The following is a 22,328-nucleotide window of genomic DNA, read 5'->3' as shown; positions in this document are numbered from 1 at the left end:
CAAGCACAGATCAGCTCTAGGCATGACGAAGCAGATATCGTCCTCTTTTGGAAGACCAATAAGTAGTTTCGCTTTCACAACGAAGCACACAGCGTCTTCACGACATGGCTGCAGCGCAACAATACTACAGTGAGAATAAAAGTTACGCCTTCTTTCTTTGCGTGAACATTTGGGCGGCGTTATGCAAATTTTCCCACATAGTGAGGTAGACATGTGGGGGCATGTTAGAACGAGCCGTTTTAGGTAGGCGTGGCTGACTCTGAAATTTTATAAAGAATATCTCTTTGGATTTGAGACTTTAGTCTTTGCAACTTTACAGATCTTCTTTATGCACCAAGAGCTTGCAACACTCCAAAGAGAAAGGAAAAATTGAAATCGCATCATATGACCCCTTTAAGCCGTCTGTCCGTCTGGTCTGTTCATTATTAGTGGTGGGGATTTTCTGCAGGTTACATTGTTACACAAGTATGCGGTGACAAGTGAATCATTGAATCATATGCTTCGTTTGAGTCATTTAGAAAAGAAACGTCACTAGCGAGTGTTGGTTGTTGTCGCGTAGGTCGATTCTGCATTGACTTTATTTGGAACATCGTTGGCTGAGCAAAATAGCAGGAAGATACTATCAATATTGTGTCTAAAATGTAAGTTTGTTTGTTGAACGTTCCTATAAAAGTAACATCACACTCATTGGTCTGAATGTCAACACTCTTAATCGTGTTATATTGAGTGTGCACACAGAGACCGCATATTCTACATCTGGGGTTTCTGTTGGGTGCTGTGAAACTTGTCCAGACCAGCCTCCTCACTGATGTGGAAAATTGAGCTCACTTTATCATTTACTGGCAGAACATTCATGACTCCATTAGAGGAGCATGTCAGAAGTTCATGTTCATCAGCATCCAAGATGAGGAAAGTGCATGGTTCAATCTAATGTTTCATGCAAGCTTTTTAGAGGAATTGCTAGCCTAAAGTGAAGTGAAGGTCAAGGATATAGAATTCAACCTTCACTTTATCCCTTTGTGTACAATGCACACACCTTAAAAGTGATGTGTGCAACCCCAGACAGGTGTTCAGTTGTTCTGTTGGCTTCCATTACAATTGCCTGTTAAAAACCACAGAGGAAGCCCTTGTATTATAGACACATAAAGAGCAGAGACGCCCTGCAATAAATCAACTCCGCTGCCGGGTCTCCCAAACTTTGCTTCAGGCTCCACTTTGCAAGTTTTACACTTTTTGAAGTTTATTCTGTTGTATAAAATCTTGCTGTGCTGTCAGTTTTTTGCCAGGCTTATTATATTGTCAGCTTTGACTACAGTAGATTCATATCAGCTTGTTTTGATTATTTAAAACTAGGATTAAATATTTTATTTCGGATTGAATACAAGTTGAACTGGTTCAACACAACGTATTTGTCAGCATTTGCAGCTTAATGTTGATTACCATAAAAAGACTTATCTCTTCTTTAATTAAAAAAAAAATTAGGTTATGGTGAGAAACTTACAATGGAAGTAAATTACAATTTTTGGATCATTTACAAACATGCTTACAATTTTATAAAGACACATTTATTCTTATATGAAAACTGTGTTTTATTTGATCTAAATTTGAAAGCTGTTTAAATCATAATTTTTCACATTTGTTTTAGGGTTTTACAGTTTGCAGTGCATTGTAGCTGGTTGATCAACTTGAAACTTTGCACAGAAAAGGTTAGAAAGGTTTTTTTCACTCAAATCATATTTACACAAGAATATGGGCAATTATGAGCGTGGAATTGTTTTTTACAAATTACAAATCTTTTTTGTAATTAACAGCATCATATCACAAATGCTGTCACTGAACCTGGAATTTTCCTTTATTCTGACAAAAAAACTTCTATTCCTCAGCAGTGGAGGAAGAAGTTGAGTTTGACAGCTTTCAGCGTCCTCTTCGCTCAACACCCTGGAAAAATCTGTGACACCTTCACTGCAGATTGGCTTAGGAAGTCTTAAAATGGGATTGTACCTGTAAGGTCAGTGGTTTACAATCTGCCCAGGTTGTGCCAGTCCCCCTGAGGCGATTGTTGTGGGTCATTTAGGAAGTATTACATAATAACAGCTGCTTCACATTTGGTCCTCACTGACAGTTAACGGTTTCAGAACTGGACTGGCTCCGTGACTCCGGATCTTCATCGTAAATACAGACACTGCATTGGCAGCAATATAATATCTAAACTCCTGGAGATGATGTATTTATCTTCATCATTTCTCATATATGTGTAGAAGGATGAGCTGGATTTTGTTTTTAAAGATGTTGGCGCTCCTAGTCTCCAGCATGCAAACTTTTGGCTCTGGGAATTCGATGTTGGGGATGTGCCGGGGAAGGAGGATGTATTAGCCTGTGCTTGGCAGAATATTAGGGAGACAAGGCTCTCTCCTGGGATACTGGATTTTGTGCTCAATCAGACAAAAGATAGAGGTTGAACAAGAGGACACACAGCTGCAGCCCAGTCTCTGCATCATCTCATCTCAGTCTCTGAGTCCTCATGCTATTAATTAAAAAGCAGCAGGACTGATCTTAGAGTCTGAGCGCTATTTACAGCTGCGCCTGCTCTTGAGCTGAAGTTTGATACACAAGAGGATAACAGAAAGTCAGTGCAGGACATTTATTGCACGTCTTTGCATCATATAACTTTAACATTGCACAACAGAAACTGGATTTCTTATATGTGGCCCATTTGTGCTGCTGTGAGTCTGCTGTTAATGACATATGGGGCGTTTAAAAATCCAACACCTCATGCACCACAGGGCCAGATTGCTGTTAAAACACTAAATCATGGGACTGATTTCAGATCAAAGTTTCACACACCAGAGCTGTAGAATTAAAATATATTGCTGTGAAGAATTAAGTTTGAGAGCAAACAGCCAGTTTCCATTATTTGCTGAAAATCTTCCCATCTGTGAAGCTCTGAAGTGAAATATGACACGCAAGAACAAATAACATTTTTTATTTGCTTTTGTGATTCTGATTGATGTGGTCTCTATGCCATTGTAAGAGCTAGATTTTGCAAATTATCGTAGTATTTCATGAAAATAAAAAACAACAACAACAACAACAGAAAACAGGTCAGACAGACATGAGGGTGATTAAATAATGACTGAATTTTCATGTGCAGATGAGCTATAGCTATTTGAACCTGGAATGAAACCTAAACTTAAAGAATAGTTCATTCATAAATGAATATTTGATGAAAATGCACTCATCCTCAGGCCATCCCAGATGTAGATGAGTTTGTTTTTTCACCTGAAAAGATTTGGGTAAATTTAGCATTGCATCTTCCTCTAGTGAAAAAAGTCCCTCCCATGTTATCCTCTCACATCAAATCCACGGACATATTTGTTAAGAATTGTTTTGACTGTTTTGGCTTGTAAACAGCTCTTGATCTGTGATTTGTCTCCTGTTTCAGACTAAACAACCTTTTTATTGGAGAAAGAAATATTACGGATAGGGGACTCATTTGAAGTTAAAAACATCTTGATGGATTTTCACAACTTTTCACTTCACAAGACATTAATTGATGGAATAGAGTCGTGTGGATTACTTGTGTATTATTGTGATGTTTTTATCAGCTGTTTGAAGTCTCATTCTGATGGCACCCATTCACTGCAGAGGATCCATTGGTGAGCAAGTGATGCAATGCTACATTTCTCCAAATCTATTCTAAATAAAAAAACAAACTCATACATCTTGGATGACCTGAGGGTGAGTACATTTTCAGCAAATCTATTACAAATGACACCTACTTGGTGATTTAGAATAAGCCAAATGATTTACTGCTCGAAGCACATTTTAGTCCACATAACAAAACATTTTTGCAGTGTAGAAAATAGCTTACTCACTTCAGCTGTGAACTATGGGAAGGCCCTAGAGAGCTTTATTCCCATAGTCTCTGTATGCAAGTGTAACTGTCTTGTAACAGGCCCATTCTCTCTGTACTTTATGTTCTGAATAGAGCATAGAGCTGGTGCTGGTGCTCTGAGCAGATTAATGTGAGGATGGGATGTTGGTTTTGTTGCTGGTACAAACTCGCTGTCACAATCCATTCTTTTATAGCGCCGTCGCTCTGTTTTTATAAGCTTCTCTCAGATAAATTCCTGCTGTCATGGACAGGGATGATGTTTTCCCCTGATGTTTTCTTTGGCCAGACACTAAATGTTTGAGATCGTGCACGAATCTTCTGCTACACTGACATGCATTAACAGTGCTGTTGTGATGAGCCTGGTCTTGCTGGTGATAATGCCCCAGAGGAGAGATGCTCGCTGTACAGGACTGAAAAAGAAGTTGATAAAAAACCATGTCAGGGCAGGGCTCTTCGAAATATATCGAAAATACCAAAAGCGAGATTAGTAAAGCAGATTAAAACAAAATCTGGAAGAGGCAGTGTGTAATCCGAGAATATTATTTATGAGCTGTTTTTTATCACCAGTAGTGTGAGGTGGCTTTGACCCAGTCTTATGGCTGTTATTTATGAATAGATGGAGTAGAAAGGTTGTATGTTGATTTACAGCTCAGTCTCCTGCACAGTTATCCCAGCACTCTCCATACAGTCTGTCCTTCTTCAAGTAAAGGAGATAGACTCCAGTAATAAAAGCTGCCTGCCAAAACCTCAGTGAATTCCTGATGAAGGAAAGAATGCAGCAGGAAAAGAAGCCACATTTTCTTCCCTTCATTCGACTCACTGTTTTTTTTTTCCCTCTCTAAAAAAATTTAAAACTGTCCTTTCCATTCTCCACAATTGTCTCTTTTTTTTTTTTCCTGTTTCACAATTTTGGCAGGCATTGGTGCTCCAAATGCTTCAAGCTAGAAGAAAACATTGTAGCAGAGCTGAGTAGTTTTGCATCCTTTTGAATGAATGTTTAAAATTTCTATAATGATGTATGTTATAAAAAATAAGGATGGTGCTCTACAACACCTATTCGAGCTATAGGGAAAGTACAAGGGAAAGCAGTTTTGTTTGTTTTCTTGAAAAAGTGTCAAAGGGGAAATGTCTCATTATGCAGTATCAGAGACAAAACGCAGGCTGCAGTTTGTTTGGCTTGTGAAGTACGTCTGGTAATTAGTTTGAGCTGTGGTGAAGGAAAACTGCGGTCGTGCAGACAACTGCAATGCACTGGGAGGCTCAAATGTGTCTCTGCGGTGGATTAGAAATCGCATTTGAAACCTAGGAGATGAAAAGGTCTTTGTTCTGTTTGTTACTTTGTTGTCTTGCATCTGCATGAGCTTATGCTGTGTATATAGATATATATACGTTCTGACAGCTTAGAAAGTAAATCTGTGGTTTATAAAGGAAAATTTTAGAAAATTGAAATTGTGGCCTCACACTCTGTTTTATATTTCAGGCAGGCCGCTATAATCATGAGCAGTGGTTTATATTGCAGTTTTCTTTTATGCACTAGGATGTGGTGTTAGTCATTCTAGAACAATCCAGTTGCGGAGACAGATCCACATGAGTCTGCTGCCTCAGGAGGCTTTCAGCTTGCTCCTCCGGTCACTCCCAGTTGTCATGGTTGGCGTGTAAATTACTATTGTCATTCTTATCAAATCCCAACACAACCCTGTTTGCTATTCAGCTTAGTTGTCTCCTTAAAGGGAAAGAGAATTCAGCATATACTTAAAGGGATAGTTCACCCAAAAATGAAACTTTGGTCATTATTTGCTGACCTTCATGTTGTTCAAATCTGTATAATATGGAAGCTTGTTTCTATCATGGGTAACTGTGACCTTTTATACAGTATGTTGCAATGCTGGCTTTTTTCTCACAGTTCTGAGAAAATTGCAATTGTGCGATACGCACATATAATTTTAAAAAAGAGTTTATGTCTTGCAATTTGGAATTTATAACTCACATTTCATGGTATAAAATCGTAAATGCGAGGTAGGATTGTAAGATGTAAATTTGCAATTACTGTTTTTAGTGGCGGAAAAAGAATTGAGATGTAAACTCAGAATTCAGAAAAACAAGTAAGAATTATGAGATGTTAAATGCAGAATTTCAAGAAAAAGGTAAAAATTTGATGTAAACTCAGGATTCTTAAAAAAAGGTCTGAATTGTCAGATGTAAACTAGCAATTGTGAGTTTATAACTGGCAACAATAAGATATAAGCTTGCAATTCTAAGAAAAAGGTCTGAGATAAAAAGAAAAACATTTGCTTTTTAAAAGTTTATGTGGCAGAAACTAGCTTCTATATGCTGTTATAATGTGGAATAAATTTTTTTTTTTAAATTTGGCACTAAGTAATTCATAGTAACCAACATGCCAAAAAAAAAAAAAAAATCACCAAATCCATACAACTTGTGCTGTATGATTTCTGAAGCCACATGATGTAAGGAACAGACTTCATTTAAATATTTTTTAATTTATTATTTAAATATTTTTTTCTCAATCTTAAAAAAAGTTAAATACTTGTTAAATAAAAATAATTGCAATGAATAAAAACAGCACAAAAGTTCAGAACAACATGAGTAAATAATGACCAAATATTTATTTTTGATTTTTTTGTTCCACGGCTACTGTAATGGGAAAAAGAAACATTTATGTAAGACTGCAAGAAGTAAGACATTTCTGCTGCAGACAGCAGGTTGGTTCAGCAACATGTCTCTTATTCTTGGCTTCATATCTCACCATGAGAACAATCATTTTCCAGTATGGTAATAATGCCTTCATTTCCACCATGTCAGCACAGTGGATGTCACAGTGTTTCTCTTTCCTTGTTTTTGTTCCTAAATGGACAAATTAATCAAATTATGAAACGTCAGTCTCAGTTTTCTACATTTAGTTAGTACTCTGGATCTCATTTTAGCACACGGCCTATAATAGTAATTATCTTAAATTACTTTTCTAATGACCAAAAATTAATTCCAGTTATTGGTATGACTGAGCTCTTAAACATGATAGCGGCTTATCATTACAAAATTGTTCAAGGATTAGGAAAAGTCCTTATTAATAATGTTTTATTTCAGCAAAACAGAGCAACCCGGTGCTTGGAGCCAGTTACATGCTCCTTATAAATGTTATTGCGATAAGAATATTTTGTTCTGCATTCCTCGACTTGTTTTTGCAAATGATGTGTTTTCGTGTCAGTTTTCCGCTCACTCCTCCAAGCTGCCAAGTTGGGAATAAGCTCATACTGTGGGGAAGCAGAGCTGCATTTATACCCCTCTGGAGCTCCTGGGGAGAACAAGCCTGCGAGATGAGGAGGGGGAGTACAGAATGAGAGAGCGAGAGATAGAGTTTGTCAGAAGAGGTTAGAGAAGACGAAAGAAGACACTGTGGAGCACAGTAGTGGTCAGAGTCAAGGTGGACAGGATAGCTGTGCTGTGGGCGAGGAGAAGTCAGACCCATTGAAGGGGAACAGGGAACAGTAAGACACAAAGGACAGTCGAGGACCTCATCTGGTGTTTGACACATTGATGAGGTCCAATTAAAAAAGACATGATGGAAGAGCAAAAAACAGGGTTTCCGCGGGTCCTTAAAAAGTCTTACATTTAGTTGTATCAATTTTAAGGCCATAAAAAGTCTTAAATGGTACAACAATGTTTTAATTATGATTTCAAGAGGTATTAAATTTGGGGACTGAAAGACAAGAATTGCGATATAGCTTAAAGGGATAGTTCACCCAAAAATGAAAATTCTGTCATTAATCACTCACCCTCATGTCGTTCCAAACCCGCAAGCGCTTCGTTCATCTTCAGAACACAAATTAAGAAATTTCTGATGCAATCCGAGAGCTCTCTGACCCTGCATAGACAGCAACACAACTGTAATGTTCCCAGGTCCAGAAGCGTAGCAAGGACATCTGTAAAATAGTCCATGTGACATCAGGGGTTCAACTGCAATTTTACGAAGCTACGAGAATACTCTGATACTCTGAAGATACTCTGATACTCTGAAGATACTCTGTCCACAATGGCGGCGCGTTGCAGGAGACTAGATGAGGAGGAGAAGAGTTGTTGAATAAAGTCATTATTTTAGTTTTCTTTGTGCACCAAAAAAATTATCTCGTAGCTTCTCATTTCTACTGTAAAAAAAGTTGTAAATAAAGATGATCAGAGTATGTTTTCTTGTTTAATTACTTTCAGTTTCTTTATAATTATTTGTAAAACTTACTATCAATTTCTAAGCAATTTTCCAACACTTCCAACATTTTTAGTGTATATTTTTTCGGATTTTTGCCATTTTATAATTATCATGCATGTAGTTTTATCATCTCATTGTAAGTGAGAAACTTTGTTGCTTGTTTGTAAAAAATATATTTTTTAATTCATTTTAAAATAAGTTCTTGCTGAAGAAATAGTCCATGCACACATTATGTGTCATCTTTCCCCATATTGGGGTCTGATTGGCAGTATGCTGTGAAAGTGAGTCAAGTACAATGACTATTGTTATGAAAAGCTTTTTCCGCTGTTGTGAGTCCAAATCACTGGGTCGAACCAAAAGTCAATTAATGGATTAAAGAGAACAGAGGGAGTCTCTGATCTTGTTAACAATACTTATTTGCTTGGATGGCTACTGTACACTGAGCCTCAGTTTAATGGGAATTAAGGGTTAGGAGAAAATGGGACTTCTGTTCTATACCCTATAAAAGATTGGAAGCTGTGCAGTAGTCTAAACGACACCTATGTATGTAAGACAGAGTTCATATACATACATTCACAGTGCATTTAATAGCAGTGCCACTGAATAGGTCTTGGTCTTTATTCCTGTGCAGTGAAGAAAGCATGGCCCCTTAAAAAGGACTGTTATTGAATACTCTTCAAACTATTGTGGCTTCTCAGCTTACAGTTCAAGACAAAAAGTCTGCTATCGTCTGCTATCGTCTGTCCCCCACACACATTATCTGTGAATCTCTTTGAATTGAGATGGGAATCATAAAGAACTGAATGATTCTGGTTCCAACTGCGATTGCTTAACAGTTTTGGGATTTTTTTCAGCAGTAAATTTCAGGAAAAGAAAAGAACAAAAATAGGTGGTATATTTTCATTAATTCCTTTATTTTTGTCTTTATCTTTAAATACACATTGGTGTATTAACAGCGTGTCAATAATTACACTAATTGGGTCTCATTGGCCATAAATCATACATCAGTTCTTGGTTCATGGAGTCGGGCATTATTTAATTGACGAGTGTTTGTGATTCGCTAAAAAGTGTCTTTTACTCAGAAACCAGACTTTGCTGGTCATGGAGTGTTTTATTGACTAATAAAAGCAGCTCATAAAAGTTTTTCTAAATTCCCTGAAAGCCCTGTATGTTTTTGTCTAAAAAGAACCATTAATAAGCATCATTAGCTCAGAAATCAGCTTCAGGTGTGTGCGATATATATCGTCTATGATAATGTCATAGTTGTTGTTGTGCGATTTGACATTATTGAGTGCAAAAACCAAACAAAAGCACACCCAGAGCAGAGAGTGCACGCATACACTACATCAGGGCTGCCCAAACTCGGTCCTGGAGGGCCGGTGTCCTGCAGAGTTTAGCTCCAACTTGCCTCAACACACCTGCCTAGAAGTTTCTAGTATGCCTAGTAAGAGCTTGATTAGCTGGTTCAGGTGTGTTTAATTGGGGTTGGAGCTAAACTCTTCAGGACACCGGCCCTCCAGGACCGAGTTTGGGCACCCCTGCACTACATGATGTAGGTTAGACCAATGGTTCCCAACCCTGGTCCTGGAGACACCCCAACACTGCACGTTTTGCATGTCTCCTTAATCAAACACACCTGATTCAGGTCATCAGCTCATTAGTAGAGACTTCAAGACCTGAAATTGGTGCGTCAGAGAAAGGAGACATGCAAAATGTGCAGTGTTGGGGTGCCTCCAGGACCAGGGTTGGGAACCACTGGATTAGACTACTGCACAATCACATTTAGAGTTCTTTAGATAAGGGGGCAAAAATCCCCACAGCTTTCATATGTATTTCATATTCATGTCATCTGATATAGTTAATATTACATGAAGAGTGACGTTTTAAATATCAGCATGATTGCAAATGTGATATTGATTTGATGAACAGTTCAGTGAACAAGAAGTTAATATTATGTGACATATTTTAGACACAAGTTCCTGATTTGCCGCTACCTACTAAAGTATATTTTCCATTTTCCCCCCAAATCATTTCAAATATCAGTATTCATTGTTTTTTTTAATCATCGAAACATTATGTATGTGTAACTGCAGATTAAATGCATTCATGTACTGCATTAAACAGTCTGTGTAAATGCATCTAAATACCACTTCAGATGCAGATTCTGTGCCATTGATTGGTAACAGCCCTATAGTGTCTTACTATTTGAATTTATTGATTAAATTTAAGAATTTGACACAAAAGATGATGCATACTTTTAATAAGGTTAGAAAAATGGCCTTGTAAAGGTAAAAAAACAAAAACAATAAAAGGTAAAAAAATCTATTTAAACTTGGTGGAAAAGTTCATTTCTGTTACTCCTGCAATCTAACCACCTCACAGAATATGACGAATATTAAAAGCTTTGTGGAAGTCAGCTGTCCACGGCAGTCCTAAACCTGTTAACATAACATGCTCAGCAAAATATCGTCTAATTATCGACAAAATTCCAGAAAATGTCGAGATATCATTTTGTTATTATCGCACACCCCTAGTGGTCACATGCTGTATGTTTTGATTTCTTTAAAAGAATGAAGAGTCATTTGCTTGAAAATCAGACTTCACTGGTCGTGTTGTGCATATCATTCTGATCAGTAATACAGGAGACACTTTTGGACTATTTTGATGCAGCCTTGGATCTGCTGGAACCAAACTGTCATGCATATAATTCAGTTACTGTATTTTTTAATATAACTGGTTCTTGGTTCCCAACCCTACTTAATGTATGTAGCTAGAAAAGTGTTGTTTTTAGTCAGCTTCACTTTAATTTGTGCTTGGTGACTTGAGCGTTTTAACAGAAGTTTTAAGGTATGTCAGTCCACACCGGCACCAACTCAAAAATGCTACAATATCCTGATTTAAAATATGCACTTCGGTGGCTTTGAACTGAAGCATTATATCATAACAGTTGTGTATATGTCTGTAAAGGAAGCCCAATGTCCTCTTCATTGACTTGTTTTGGATCATTCAGTGGAAGAATTTCCCCTTTTCCATTAACTTGGAGCATCAAAGTCTCTCCTGCAAATTATCCAGTGCAGCTGCAGAAAAGGCTTTTCTGTTTGTCTAAAAAAAACTCTAAAGAAGAGAAGATAAGAATCAGTTGTTCTGAAAATAAACTGCCTGCTGAATAGCGAAAAGGCCACAGAGGCACAGGACTTGAGCTGGAGCTGGAGGTGATAAAATATCAGCTTTGGAGGAATGGACACACTTTTAAAGGCCCCTCCCCTTGGCCCCACCTCCCTCCACAAGGCTTGAAGCCAGGACAGGTCAAGAACAAGAGTCCCACTGTAAAGAGATCTTGGGATTGTCCAAAGTAGCAGATTCCTGTCGAGTGAATGAGCTTTAGGCTGCATTTCCAATGTCCTAACCCCTTATCGCTAACCGTGAAAGAGCATTGCAAATATCAGTGGCTTGTCCGCTAGAATGATATCCACTTCAGTCTCTGGTGGCTTGTGATGTTAAATAAGATATATGTCTGGAAGTGTCTGAAAGAAAACCTGGAGAAAAGGAGCAGGAAACAGACAATGTGAACCACGTGTCAGTGCCAGCACACGTCAACAGAATCTCACTCACCCACCGTGACACTCAATGTAGTACATGATACCATCACTGAACAGTGTTTTGCTACAGTATTAGACATTTACAGACTTCCAGAACCCCTTCCAGACTTCAAACATTCCTTATCCTGGTGCAAAACCGCAGGTTGAGTGAACAGCCCTGGGGTATTGTGGAAAAATTCTCTTGTATTGTAAATGAAGCAGATATAGTAATACACTAACATGAACTGAAAGCCTCAAGATAAAAATCTCCCAATTGTGGCTTTATATCTCGCATTGTGCCTTTACTTCTTGAAATTTGACTTTGAATCTCGCCATTTTGACTCTATATCTCACATTGTAACTTTTTCTTTTTTCAAATGTTATCCCACAATTATCTTTTATACTCCGAGGCTGCAGGCTAGAATACTTTGGCACATGATTGTATGGCTTGTTTAGTTGAGCAAAAGTTATATGATTTGATACGCTTTTTGTTATGCACTTGAGCAACAAAGGCAATTGAAACTTTTTTCTTCTCTCTTTGCCTACACACGCATGCATACTATTGAAGACCTTTTAAAGCTGTGTATTTTAGGCTTAAAGGCTCCTTGTTTTGTGCAATGCATGTTAGAAATGGCAATCTTTTGACCGAGAGCTTTCCAGAGTATTTTGTGCAGGTTAGGGCAAGTGGTGTGAGTGCTTGAGGAAGATCAAGGTCAGAAGGTTATATTCAAGCTTGCACTATGGCTCAAGACGCCATCACGACTGCAACACACCCAAGTATTTCTGGAATGTGTCCTGCTATAAGACCAACCCTGCAACAATCGGTCATTTTAACCCTTTTAACCCATAACAGGTAAGATTAGTTACACCTATAGGTAGCTTCAGGGGCGATTCTAGGATTTTCATGGGTAGCTTTAAGGAGTCACAATAAGCAATACATGATAAAAGAGTTACCTAAACACATGTACATGCGCTTGAACTTGCTTTGAGTGGCATAGTACATGTAGTGTAATTTAACTGAAGTGAGAAGGAATGTGTATCCTCAAGACATGCTTGCCATGACTCTGGCCTACGTTTGATAGACAGCTTAAAGCGTTAGTTCACCCAAAAAGGAAAATTAGCCTGTGTTTTACTCACCCTTGAAGCATCCTAGGTGTATGTGACTTTTTTTCTTTCAGACGAATCCAATCGGAGTTATATAAAAAATTGTCCTGGCCCCTTCAAGCCTTTCAATGGGGGTAAGCGGGTGTTGGTTGTCAACAGTTCAGAAGACGTGAAATAAAGTGCGCATATCCATAATAAAACGTCCCTCACACGGCTCCGGGGGGTGAATAAAGGCCTCCTGTTGCGAATTCAATGCGTTTTTGTAAGATAAATATCCATATTTCAAACGTAATAAACACTTTTCTCTCACTTCCGGTATTCTGTCATATATGGAAGGCGTTCCGGTGGATGACGTAGCACGTCGGCGTTGCGTGATTAGTGACGAGCGCGGAGAGAGAACAAAGCAAAACGCCGGTCACGAATTAGAAGCACAAAACGAGGATTTGTAAAGAAAAATGTCGGAGGATTTCGATATAAGCCAAGAGGAGACTGGTTTTCCTTTGCTAAAGTAAGGAGACTTTGCTTCCTTTGCTCCAGCACTTCTCAGAGGCGCACACGACGCATACGTCCTACGTCATCCGTCTGCATGTCTTCCGCGTACCACACTCAGCGGAAGTGAGAAAAAAAGTGTTTATTACGTTTGAAATATGGATATTTATCTTACATGGATTCGCTACAGGAGGCCTTTATTCACCCCCTGGAGCCGTGTGAGGGACGTTTTATTATGGATACACGCACTTTATTTCACTTCTTCTGAACTGTTGACAACCGAACACCCGCTTACCCCCGTTGTAAAGCTTAGAGGGGCCAGGACAATTTTTAATATAACTCCGATTGGATTCGTCTGAAAGAAGAAAGCCACATACACCTAGGATGCTTCCAGGGTGAGTAAAACACAGGCTAATTTTCATTTTTGGGTGAACTAACCCTTTAATAACACCTGAAGGTATATTTTAATGTGTGCCAAGGCATGCCCAGAATAGCGTCTTTTAGCAGACAGGTTTATCATTACATTTAAAGAATTACGACTGAGAGCAGAAGGAAGTGCAGTACTGACGAAGTATCTGTTCACACGTAGATGTTGCTTTTGGACGCACCATCTTTGCCTTTATCCCTGCGGTGGCGGCGGCGGCACTAGGACCACGCGGGGAGGCGCAGCATCGCGCCTCGGTTATTGGGCTTGCACGACACCATTCAACGGAGGGCAACTATGCTGTCTGATGTGATGAAATAAGGGCCGTTGAAAAGAATCAGTATTTGAAGAAAGACTAGGCGTTAAAAGGATTGTGTATGTTTTTGGCGGACCTGTCACGCACTCCAGCACAAACCTTCACAGTGGAGATGGGAGTAAACCTGGAGACTGGGTTACCCTGTGAACTTCCAGGAGAAGAACCTGTGATTTGGATTTAAACGCGCCTTGGTCATTATTAACGCAGCTTGAAGTTAAGTATCATCCGAAAACGAATTTCTTTTCTACTGTATTATTTCTTCGTCACAGAGAGTGTGCGTAAAGCTGTGGCGCACTGCTGCTGTTTTTGTACGTATTATTAAACTCGTTTTAATTGCGATGCCTCCAAATAAAACTACAATTAACTTAAAGCAGTTTTGCCATTATAAAATGCTGATTTTGTGTAGATTGGAATACCTAGCTGTCTTTTGAGCAAGTGTATTGCAGTTGTTGGTTTGTACAGGCGCAATTGGAAAGTGAGGTAGGTAAACAGAGTTTGTTTTCCTTGAGTTTAACAACAACGCAAGGCGTGGATGAGGTTGGTTGGACATTCATTCAAGATGTGAAAGACAACAAAAAAGACGAGATTGGGGGTTTCAGCACAAAGGGATGCTGTGGGAAACAGGTTGTGTCCAGGGAATTCCCCAGGTGTCACACATGGGTGTCCATGATGAATGGAGCAGATGATAATGTCCCTTTATACTAGGACTTGTATTACGCCTATGTCTATAGACTATTACGTGCGTCGTGCATTGATACTTGTTTCCCTCAGACTGTAACTTAAATTTGGCAATCATAAAATGAAAAATGGTTATAATAAATGACAGCAGTTAGTAAACAAACTTTAGTTTTACAGGCCAATGGGTGTGTAAGTGTGATATCCAAAACCACTGCTGTTTTTAAACAGATTAGAGCCAGCTAAATGTACAATTCATTTCTTTTTAAAGGCGTAAGGATATGTCTGACACAGTTTTAGAGGATTGTAATCTTTAATCAAACTGTTTCAATCTTAAGGCTACTTCAGACACTATGGGTCATTTCCTTTAGATGTTTGTCTTTTTATTGAGCACTCTGACCAAAACGCACTGTACTTATCTATAGATTGATATCTAATGATGTCACTAAAACTCTTAAAAATTAATGTTCCAAAAGTGAGTTTTCGCAGCGATGCCATAGAAGAACCATTTTGGGTTCTTGAAAGAATCTTTCAGTAAAGTTCTTAAAATATTATTTTTTTCATAAGGCTTAAGTATTCTGTACAACTTTTGCCTACATTTTTACCTCAATGTAAATGTATTTTCGATGCTAGTTTTTGAAAGTTAAAACCAGCCTGCAAACTTGTGTTGACAGATTTCACTTCGATTTTTAGCTTCAGGCTGTGATTCTATCCATTCGGAGGATATCTGAACGTGTTTGATATTTTGAGTAAATTTGAGAACTTTTAGATGCTTTTATCCAAAATCACAAGCTGTAAAGTAGGTACTACATTTAGTTAACTTACTTCAGAACCATTGAAAAGTAGATTCTATATGGTATGAATGAAATTTGGACGTACTACATCCGTCATGTTGTGACTGTCACATGACCTACCAGCATTAGTTGCGTTGCTTCACCGTTATTCACAACTCCTCTCGTGTGGCTTCAAGTGTTCACTGAATTCACACTCCAGAGACTCTGTAGAAGTGCTGTTTTTCTAATACTACTCTTAGCAAACTGTTTATCACATACTATATAGTATGGAAGTATTGGGACACAGTGAATGATTTGTCGTGTCGTGTGTCTAGAAAATGTAAATTTGTTGTGTTCAGAAAAACTTGTAGCTTACCATAAACCATAAAAGAACCTATTTTTAAGAGTGAAGGCTCAGCATTAAATTTCTTCAGCCTTATAGCTGCAAAATGGAGGATCTTGAGTTTTATATATTTTTATATTTGCGTTTAGGTTGCATAAGCCATGGTGCCTAACCGGAGATTGGGTCTGGCCCATCCTTGCTGTATTGGCCTGCTGTTCCTACTCCTCCTGCCCAGCTCGGTTTCAGTGAGAGAACCTCGCCATCAGTCCCACATCCACCTCCCCTCGCTGATACCTCACGCCACCCTGCCACTGTCTCGTTCCCGCTTCAGCGCCAAAGCTCAGCTGGAACTTACTACCCACTGCAACGAGAGCTGCTACCACAAAGGAGAAGACACCGATAAAGAGCACCTAGCTTTCGAAACTCTTTATGCAGACGGCTCGCGAACTTTAACCACTGTTGACCTGGAAGAAAACGACACTGAACTTCCTGTCAGGCGGCCCAAAGTAACCACTCCCAGACGCAAGCGGCTAAAGCGCCAGATCTACGGTTCAGACGGGCGCTTTAACATCCGCGGTGACCACTTCCTTCTGGATTACCCGTTCTCCACAGCCGTCCGCATCTCCACCGGCTGCACTGGAGTTCTGGTGTCCCAGCACCACGTCCTGACCGCAGCCCACTGCGTGCATGATGGGAAGGATTACGTCAAGGGAGCGAGGAAGCTCAGGGTGGGCTTTCTAATCCCTCCGTCTGTTAACGGTACAAGGCCGGGTCAGGCTCCCGTGAAGAAACCCTTGGTGCGCTGGGTGAGAGTTAAACGCACACGGGTTCCTAAAGGCTGGATTCAAGGCCCTCAAGACGTCAGCATGGATTTTGACTATGCTCTTCTAGAGTTGCGCTGGCCTCACCGGCGTCCCTTCATGCGGCTGGCTGTGGCACCCTCCTCAGACAGTTTGGCTGGTAAACGCATCCACTTCTCTGGATTTGACAGTGACCGGCCTGGGGAACTGGTGTACCGCTTTTGTCCTGTGGAGGACGAGTCCAACGATTTGATCTACCAGCACTGTGACGCCCGCCCTGGAGCGAGCGGCTCTGGTGTTTACGGACGCGTGTGGGACGATACATTAGAGCGCTGGGAGCGCAAGGTCATTGGGATCTTCTCGGGCCACCAGTGGCTGGAAATCAATGGCGAGAATCGCGATTACAACGTGGCTGTTCGCTTCACTCCGCTGAAGTTTGCTCAGATCTGTTACTGGGTTCATGGAAATGAGGTGGACTGCAGTCAGAACTGAAAATATGACGCAGAGAAATGGGACAATATCAAATCATTGGCGAAAATATGATGTGCCTGATGTTGGAAACTGCACTTTACAGTCCTTTTACGGGTGTGGCTACTGAATCTGAGAATAAAGACGGTCCATGGTTGGAGGATAGCTACCCGCACAGGCCTCGATCACTCACATGGGTTGAGTTGGAACTTTGTTTAACCACTACCTTTAGTTTTTTGCTCACTATACTGACAATATTACGCATAGATTTAGACTTTGATTCCTACAACCCAGTAGATTTATCTTGTCAAGTCTTTGCCAGTGTTAAGTAGACATCGGATCTCAGTTATATGGTTCTCTCCACAGCCTTGCTTTGTTCACATTACACGTTATAAATGCTTCAAACTGTTCTTGCACTTTTAGAAAGTAGATTTGGGGTGGAGACCGGTTTTCTTCTCACATCACTTGGGTTTTGGTTAATGCTAGATTAACATACACAGTTTATTTGGTGACTAAAAGTAGATGCAAAACGGCTATGCTTCCTTCTTTTCCATCCTTGCATTTCCATTTGGTCTGCTAAGCATACTATTTTCTGATTTATCACAGTAACAAAATCGATGACTGTGAGATGTATGGGTGTTAAATTGAGAAAGTTAGTCAAACTGAATTTTAATTGAATAATTAATGGATTACAAATCTTCAGTTTGTTTGTTAATACAATCATCTGGCGCTATGAATATAGTTCACTCTTCTACAGTTAAATACTCATTTCCAAGACAGATGAAGACCTCATATTGGTAACATTACAGTATCTTTTGAGAAATAATTTCTATTCTTTTATGTTGGATTAATATAAGGACTGGACACAAACTACGAGAAAGGTTGTGGGGTAAATGTTGATTATAATTCTATTTTTAAAAAGCTTTTATTTTAATAAACTTAAATATGTCTTGTTTTTGGTGTCCTTTTCATTACAATTAAAAGTTGAGGTAATTTTGTAATGAGGACTTTAAAAAATTATTTTCTATGGAAGCTGTTGGCAACACTAGATATGATTCTGTGTTGTATGTTTCAAGTATTATTTGAGAGAGAGAGCAATTACAATTTTGGGGACTGCAAATTCATAAAAAAAAAACTTAAAAAGATCCTGCTGGTCATTACAGGTACAGTAACACTTTTGGCTGGTATTTGTTTATAATATACTAGTTCAGTATTGCAGTAGCTACTGATGTGTAGCTTGTGGTTTGTGAATTCATCATCTCAAAATGACTGGAGTACGCTGAGAAAAGGTCAGATTGTGGTTGAGCACAGGAAGGTGGAAGGTTTGGAAATGGATCTGTACTGCCCTCCACTGGTTGACATGGGTACATCTTTCAAAACATGGCTGAGCAGTAGTCCTTACGGTTGTCATTAGCGATTATAATATTCAGTAGCATTACAGTAGCTCAGTGTTTTAATACAGGACAACATTTCCAGTATTTTTAAAGGCTAAAAAACTTTGTGCATTGATTCTCTGAAATCCCTTGTTTTTTACAGAAATGTTAAATACTAGTTTATCAGAATCTTCTTTATTTTGGCTGCTTCTGATCAGTAATAGATTAGTTTTCAGGTTGAATATTACTACATTAACCCTCTACATACTAGCATAAAGCGAATACAGGTACAGTGGTACATTACTTGTCATTCATCAGTGTATAGACTCTTAACATTCACCTGCCAATTTAAGTTTTGTTTAGTCTGTATTTGGCATTGATTCTTTCGAGTGCCAGCAAGAGTAAGATGTTGAACAGAAAGAGAAGACACCTGTAATACGGATCTGTTCAGGAACTGATTCAATTAACAGTTTGTTTAAAAGGGAGTGCATTTTTATTACCTTTCTAATGTAGCTGACATTCAGCAGTTTGATGGAGTTGTCTTGAAATCATAATTATATTTGAACCAAATGCATTTATTTGCAATCCAAGAAGTTTACTATAATATAAACAGCTATTTTTATTATTAGCTTGTAGTCTACTGAGGGCATTGTGCAGTTTTACTATATTTCCACAGTTGCATCCCAACACATCCACCCATCAAATCCATAGGGAGGATGAGAAAGCAATCAGAGTCTCTGTTTGGATCCATTTGAAACTTTATGAATTTTGCAAACCATCACATATTTCAGTGCATAAACCATGCTGAACACTGATAAAACAGCAAAAAAAGCAGAATATCCACACACGTAAACGAGTATCTATAAACCAATATAAAAGATGAATGTGTATTCTAAAATTAAGAGCAAAATTAGATTCACCTTGGGGCAGAGCAAAAATAAAAAGGCCCTTGCACAGAGGATTTACCAAACACGAAGAAACAAACCAGTTATAACACAGCAGAGTTGTTTAGTGCTTTTTTTTATTTTTTTATTAGAGATAAGGAGACGATACAAAACATCCACTGACCAATATCCATCAAAGCTCTGTACACAGACTGCCCAAATATATCGCTCCATCTAAACAATACGTGCCCATCAGTCCACTCAATCCAATCCAATCCATCAACAAACCGCTCACCCACTAGGACCCAGATTTTACAGTTAGAAGGAATGTGTACAATTTCTTGACACCAGTGCCATAATTTTGAATTACATTTGGAAATATTTAAATCATATGGAATCATTAAAACGACTTGAGCTCAAAATAAAAAAAAATAATAATAGGGAAGGGGAGAGTAATTGGTGTTCCCAGAATGGTCCGATAACATTGGAGTAAATTTTGTACTACACCTAGTCTTCAACACACACACTTAGAAAAACTTAACTAGACGTTTGGCAGCGGCAAAAAAAAAAAAAAAAAATCTTAGTAATCTTAAGAACTAACAGTATGTTTTACAGCTGATTTGTAACGGCTGCGGTCTCACTCTTTCCTTTCAACAATCTAATGGAACCCAGAAAGAACGAAAACCTGCCAGTACACATTTACACAGTTATATTACTTTGTTTTTATAATCATCATCCTTGGTTTTTGTCTTTTAAGATCGTTTTTGTTCTTGATCATTGTGTGTGTGAATTGGAATGACAGCCTACATCTTTCGTCATGTGTGTTTGGAGTTTGGAAACCGTCACTTTCACCCAACCCTCCCCACCCGCATTAACCCACCACGTGGCCCACAAACAGTCGTGCAGGCCCATCTGCCCCACCCATGCCGGAATGAACAGCTAACCCCTGAAATGTGTCAGCCTCAATCGCTCAGAGGCTTGCCCTCGAGAGTCACCACTGACGCTCCCCCGAGCTTCTCAGCAAGGGTCTTTCGGTCCTTGATATCCTCTAAACCGTTCACTTGCCACTCATGCTTGATACCTGTGAAACAAGACACGACAAACAGTTACTCAGATTTCACAATTACATATTCACAATTTATTATACAAATAAAATGCATGCATATTTCAAATCAGCTCATATTTATAAGCTTACTTTAGAATTATTTAGCCGGTAGTATAGTTCCCATTTTAAAATGTATTTCCCATTTTAAATTTTAGTTTAGAAATTGTTGTGCATTTGTTGTTTTTATTTCAAAAGGGGTCTATTTTTATCAGTTGTAGATATTTTAAATGAATACATTTCAGTTAACATTTACTTCAAGTAACATGTTAAGGTTTTATTTTAACCATCATTTATATACAGTTAAGTATCAGGGGTTTTCAAACCTGTCCTGGAGCCCCACCTGCCCTGCACATTTTGCATGTTTCCTAGTGCTGGGCGGTATGCCTAAAAATGTATATCACGGTATTTTTCAAAATTATACCGGTTTCACGGTACATGACGGTATTTTTTTTTCATGCATGACTGGGTGTTAACTAGTGTGGTGTTCAAAATATCGATACGACGATGTATCGTCACAGAGATTTGATGATACGAGTATCGATACAGCTGGCCCTGTATCGATACTGTGGCACGTGTGCAGCAGTGGACCACACTTAATTTTACAACGTTTAAAATGGAGTAGAAAAGTGCGAGGTTTCTAAAAAAGAATTAATAGAGCATCTGTTAATAATCTGCCCGCAGAGGAACACAACGGGGTTGCCTGATATAAAGAGATGTAATCCCCAAAACAGAGCTTTACACTTGCGCGATACAGAAATATCTGCCAAATGTGCTACTTATCTTTATCAACCTGGCAACCATGTGCACGCGCGCTCTCTCCACTGTGGATAAACGCGCTTGCTTTCTGAAATCACTGGTTAGCTTGCAGTTCAGCCATCTCCACTTCAAGTCTATTCTCAGAAAAGTGTGATTCATCAACTGTTCATTTACGACAGAGAGAGAGAGAGGTTGTGTATGTATGAATTACCACCGTTTTGCTTCGTTTCTCTATTAACAGTAAAGCTGTTGCTTTAATTCCTGTAGAAACAATGATGTTACCAGCTCCTTGTTGAGAAAGATAATGTAGCTCTTGAGCGATTAAGCTATTTAGTTGATAAAACTGCGGGGCAGCGCTAAAAAGTTTGTTCCTGAATGTCTGAGTTCGGCCGCTGCGTGATCTGTGAGTGTGACTGAACTTAAACTGCTTCCGTTTCACACAAATGCTGGCACAGACGTGCATGTCTGGCTAGAGTCGCTTTGAACTCATGCAATCTTCGGAAGAGGAGCTGCGCGGAAAGGTACAAAAAATGTTGTGCACACCACCACGCGAAACGACGTCGCATGCACAAAGCAAACTTGCAGACACGTCGAGTATAAATCAGCCTTGAGTGTGCGCGTTAGATACAGTGAAGACAGCGCGTTAGTTTAGAATTTTTTTTTTTTTATTGTAGAGAGTGTTAATTTGTGCAATGATAACCTACCAGCAATGTAAATGATTTTTTAAACATTAGAATGAGTACATTACAATATAAATTTATTAGAACAAGTACATTATTTATGGGCTTAAAAACAAGATGCAAACAATCAGAATATTGTACCTGGTGGGGAGTGCACAATGTAAACATGAAACATATGCAATTACCTATATTGTACTGTGGTACAGTTATGGAGGCCCTTCATAATGCAGAGGTCAACTGCCTGCTCTGCCAATAGTTAGAAATGGCACTATAGTGTGCAGTGTTTAATAAACAGCTGTTTTACTCAATTCTGCTGAGGTGAAATTCAGTGCAGTCATGTAGCGTGATACGTATAGTATCGTGACTTTGCTGGTGATACATAGCCCTAGTGTTAACTAGGGATGGGCATGATTAATCGACGATCGATAATTGATCGTTAAGAATTT

At 39.0% G+C, this 22,328-nt stretch overlaps 2 protein-coding genes across 5 annotated transcripts in view; one reads left to right on the top strand and one right to left on the bottom strand.

Annotated features, from left to right (window-relative positions):
• The first annotated feature begins 551 nt into the window (after window positions 1-551).
• LOC107601107 (serine protease 23-like) lies at window positions 552-18,186 on the top strand. Of its 4 annotated transcripts, none has more exons than XM_016293136.1 (2): window positions 552-641; window positions 15,966-18,186. In XM_016293136.1, exon 2 carries the CDS (start codon window positions 15,978-15,980, stop codon window positions 17,106-17,108), a length of 1,131 nt encoding a protein of 376 aa, XP_016148622.1. In that variant the 5' UTR covers window positions 552-641; window positions 15,966-15,977; the 3' UTR covers window positions 17,109-18,186. The 4 variants fall into 4 exon arrangements, with proteins under 4 accessions (XP_016148622.1, XP_016148623.1, XP_016148620.1 ...); XM_016293137.1 differs by lacking the exon at window positions 552-641 and adding an exon at window positions 1,932-2,008; XM_016293134.1 differs by lacking the exon at window positions 552-641 and adding an exon at window positions 13,807-14,239.
• A 1,275-nt stretch (window positions 18,187-19,461) lies between these two features.
• The window catches only part of LOC107601108 (cofilin-2-like), a 15,358-nt gene continuing 12,491 nt past the window's right edge, over window positions 19,462-22,328 (bottom strand). The window contains exon 4 of the mRNA XM_016293139.1: window positions 19,462-20,422. Coding sequence (XP_016148625.1) covers window positions 20,304-20,422 — 119 coding nt within the window. The 3' untranslated portion in view covers window positions 19,462-20,303. The remainder of the gene's footprint in view (window positions 20,423-22,328) is intronic.

This window comes from Sinocyclocheilus grahami, unplaced genomic scaffold (genome assembly GCF_001515645.1).
Source record: "Sinocyclocheilus grahami isolate Dianchi unplaced genomic scaffold, SAMN03320097.WGS_v1.1 scaffold299.1, whole genome shotgun sequence".
Taxonomy (NCBI): domain Eukaryota; kingdom Metazoa; phylum Chordata; class Actinopteri; order Cypriniformes; family Cyprinidae; genus Sinocyclocheilus; species Sinocyclocheilus grahami.
This window is presented reverse-complemented; position numbering and strand designations above follow the sequence as displayed.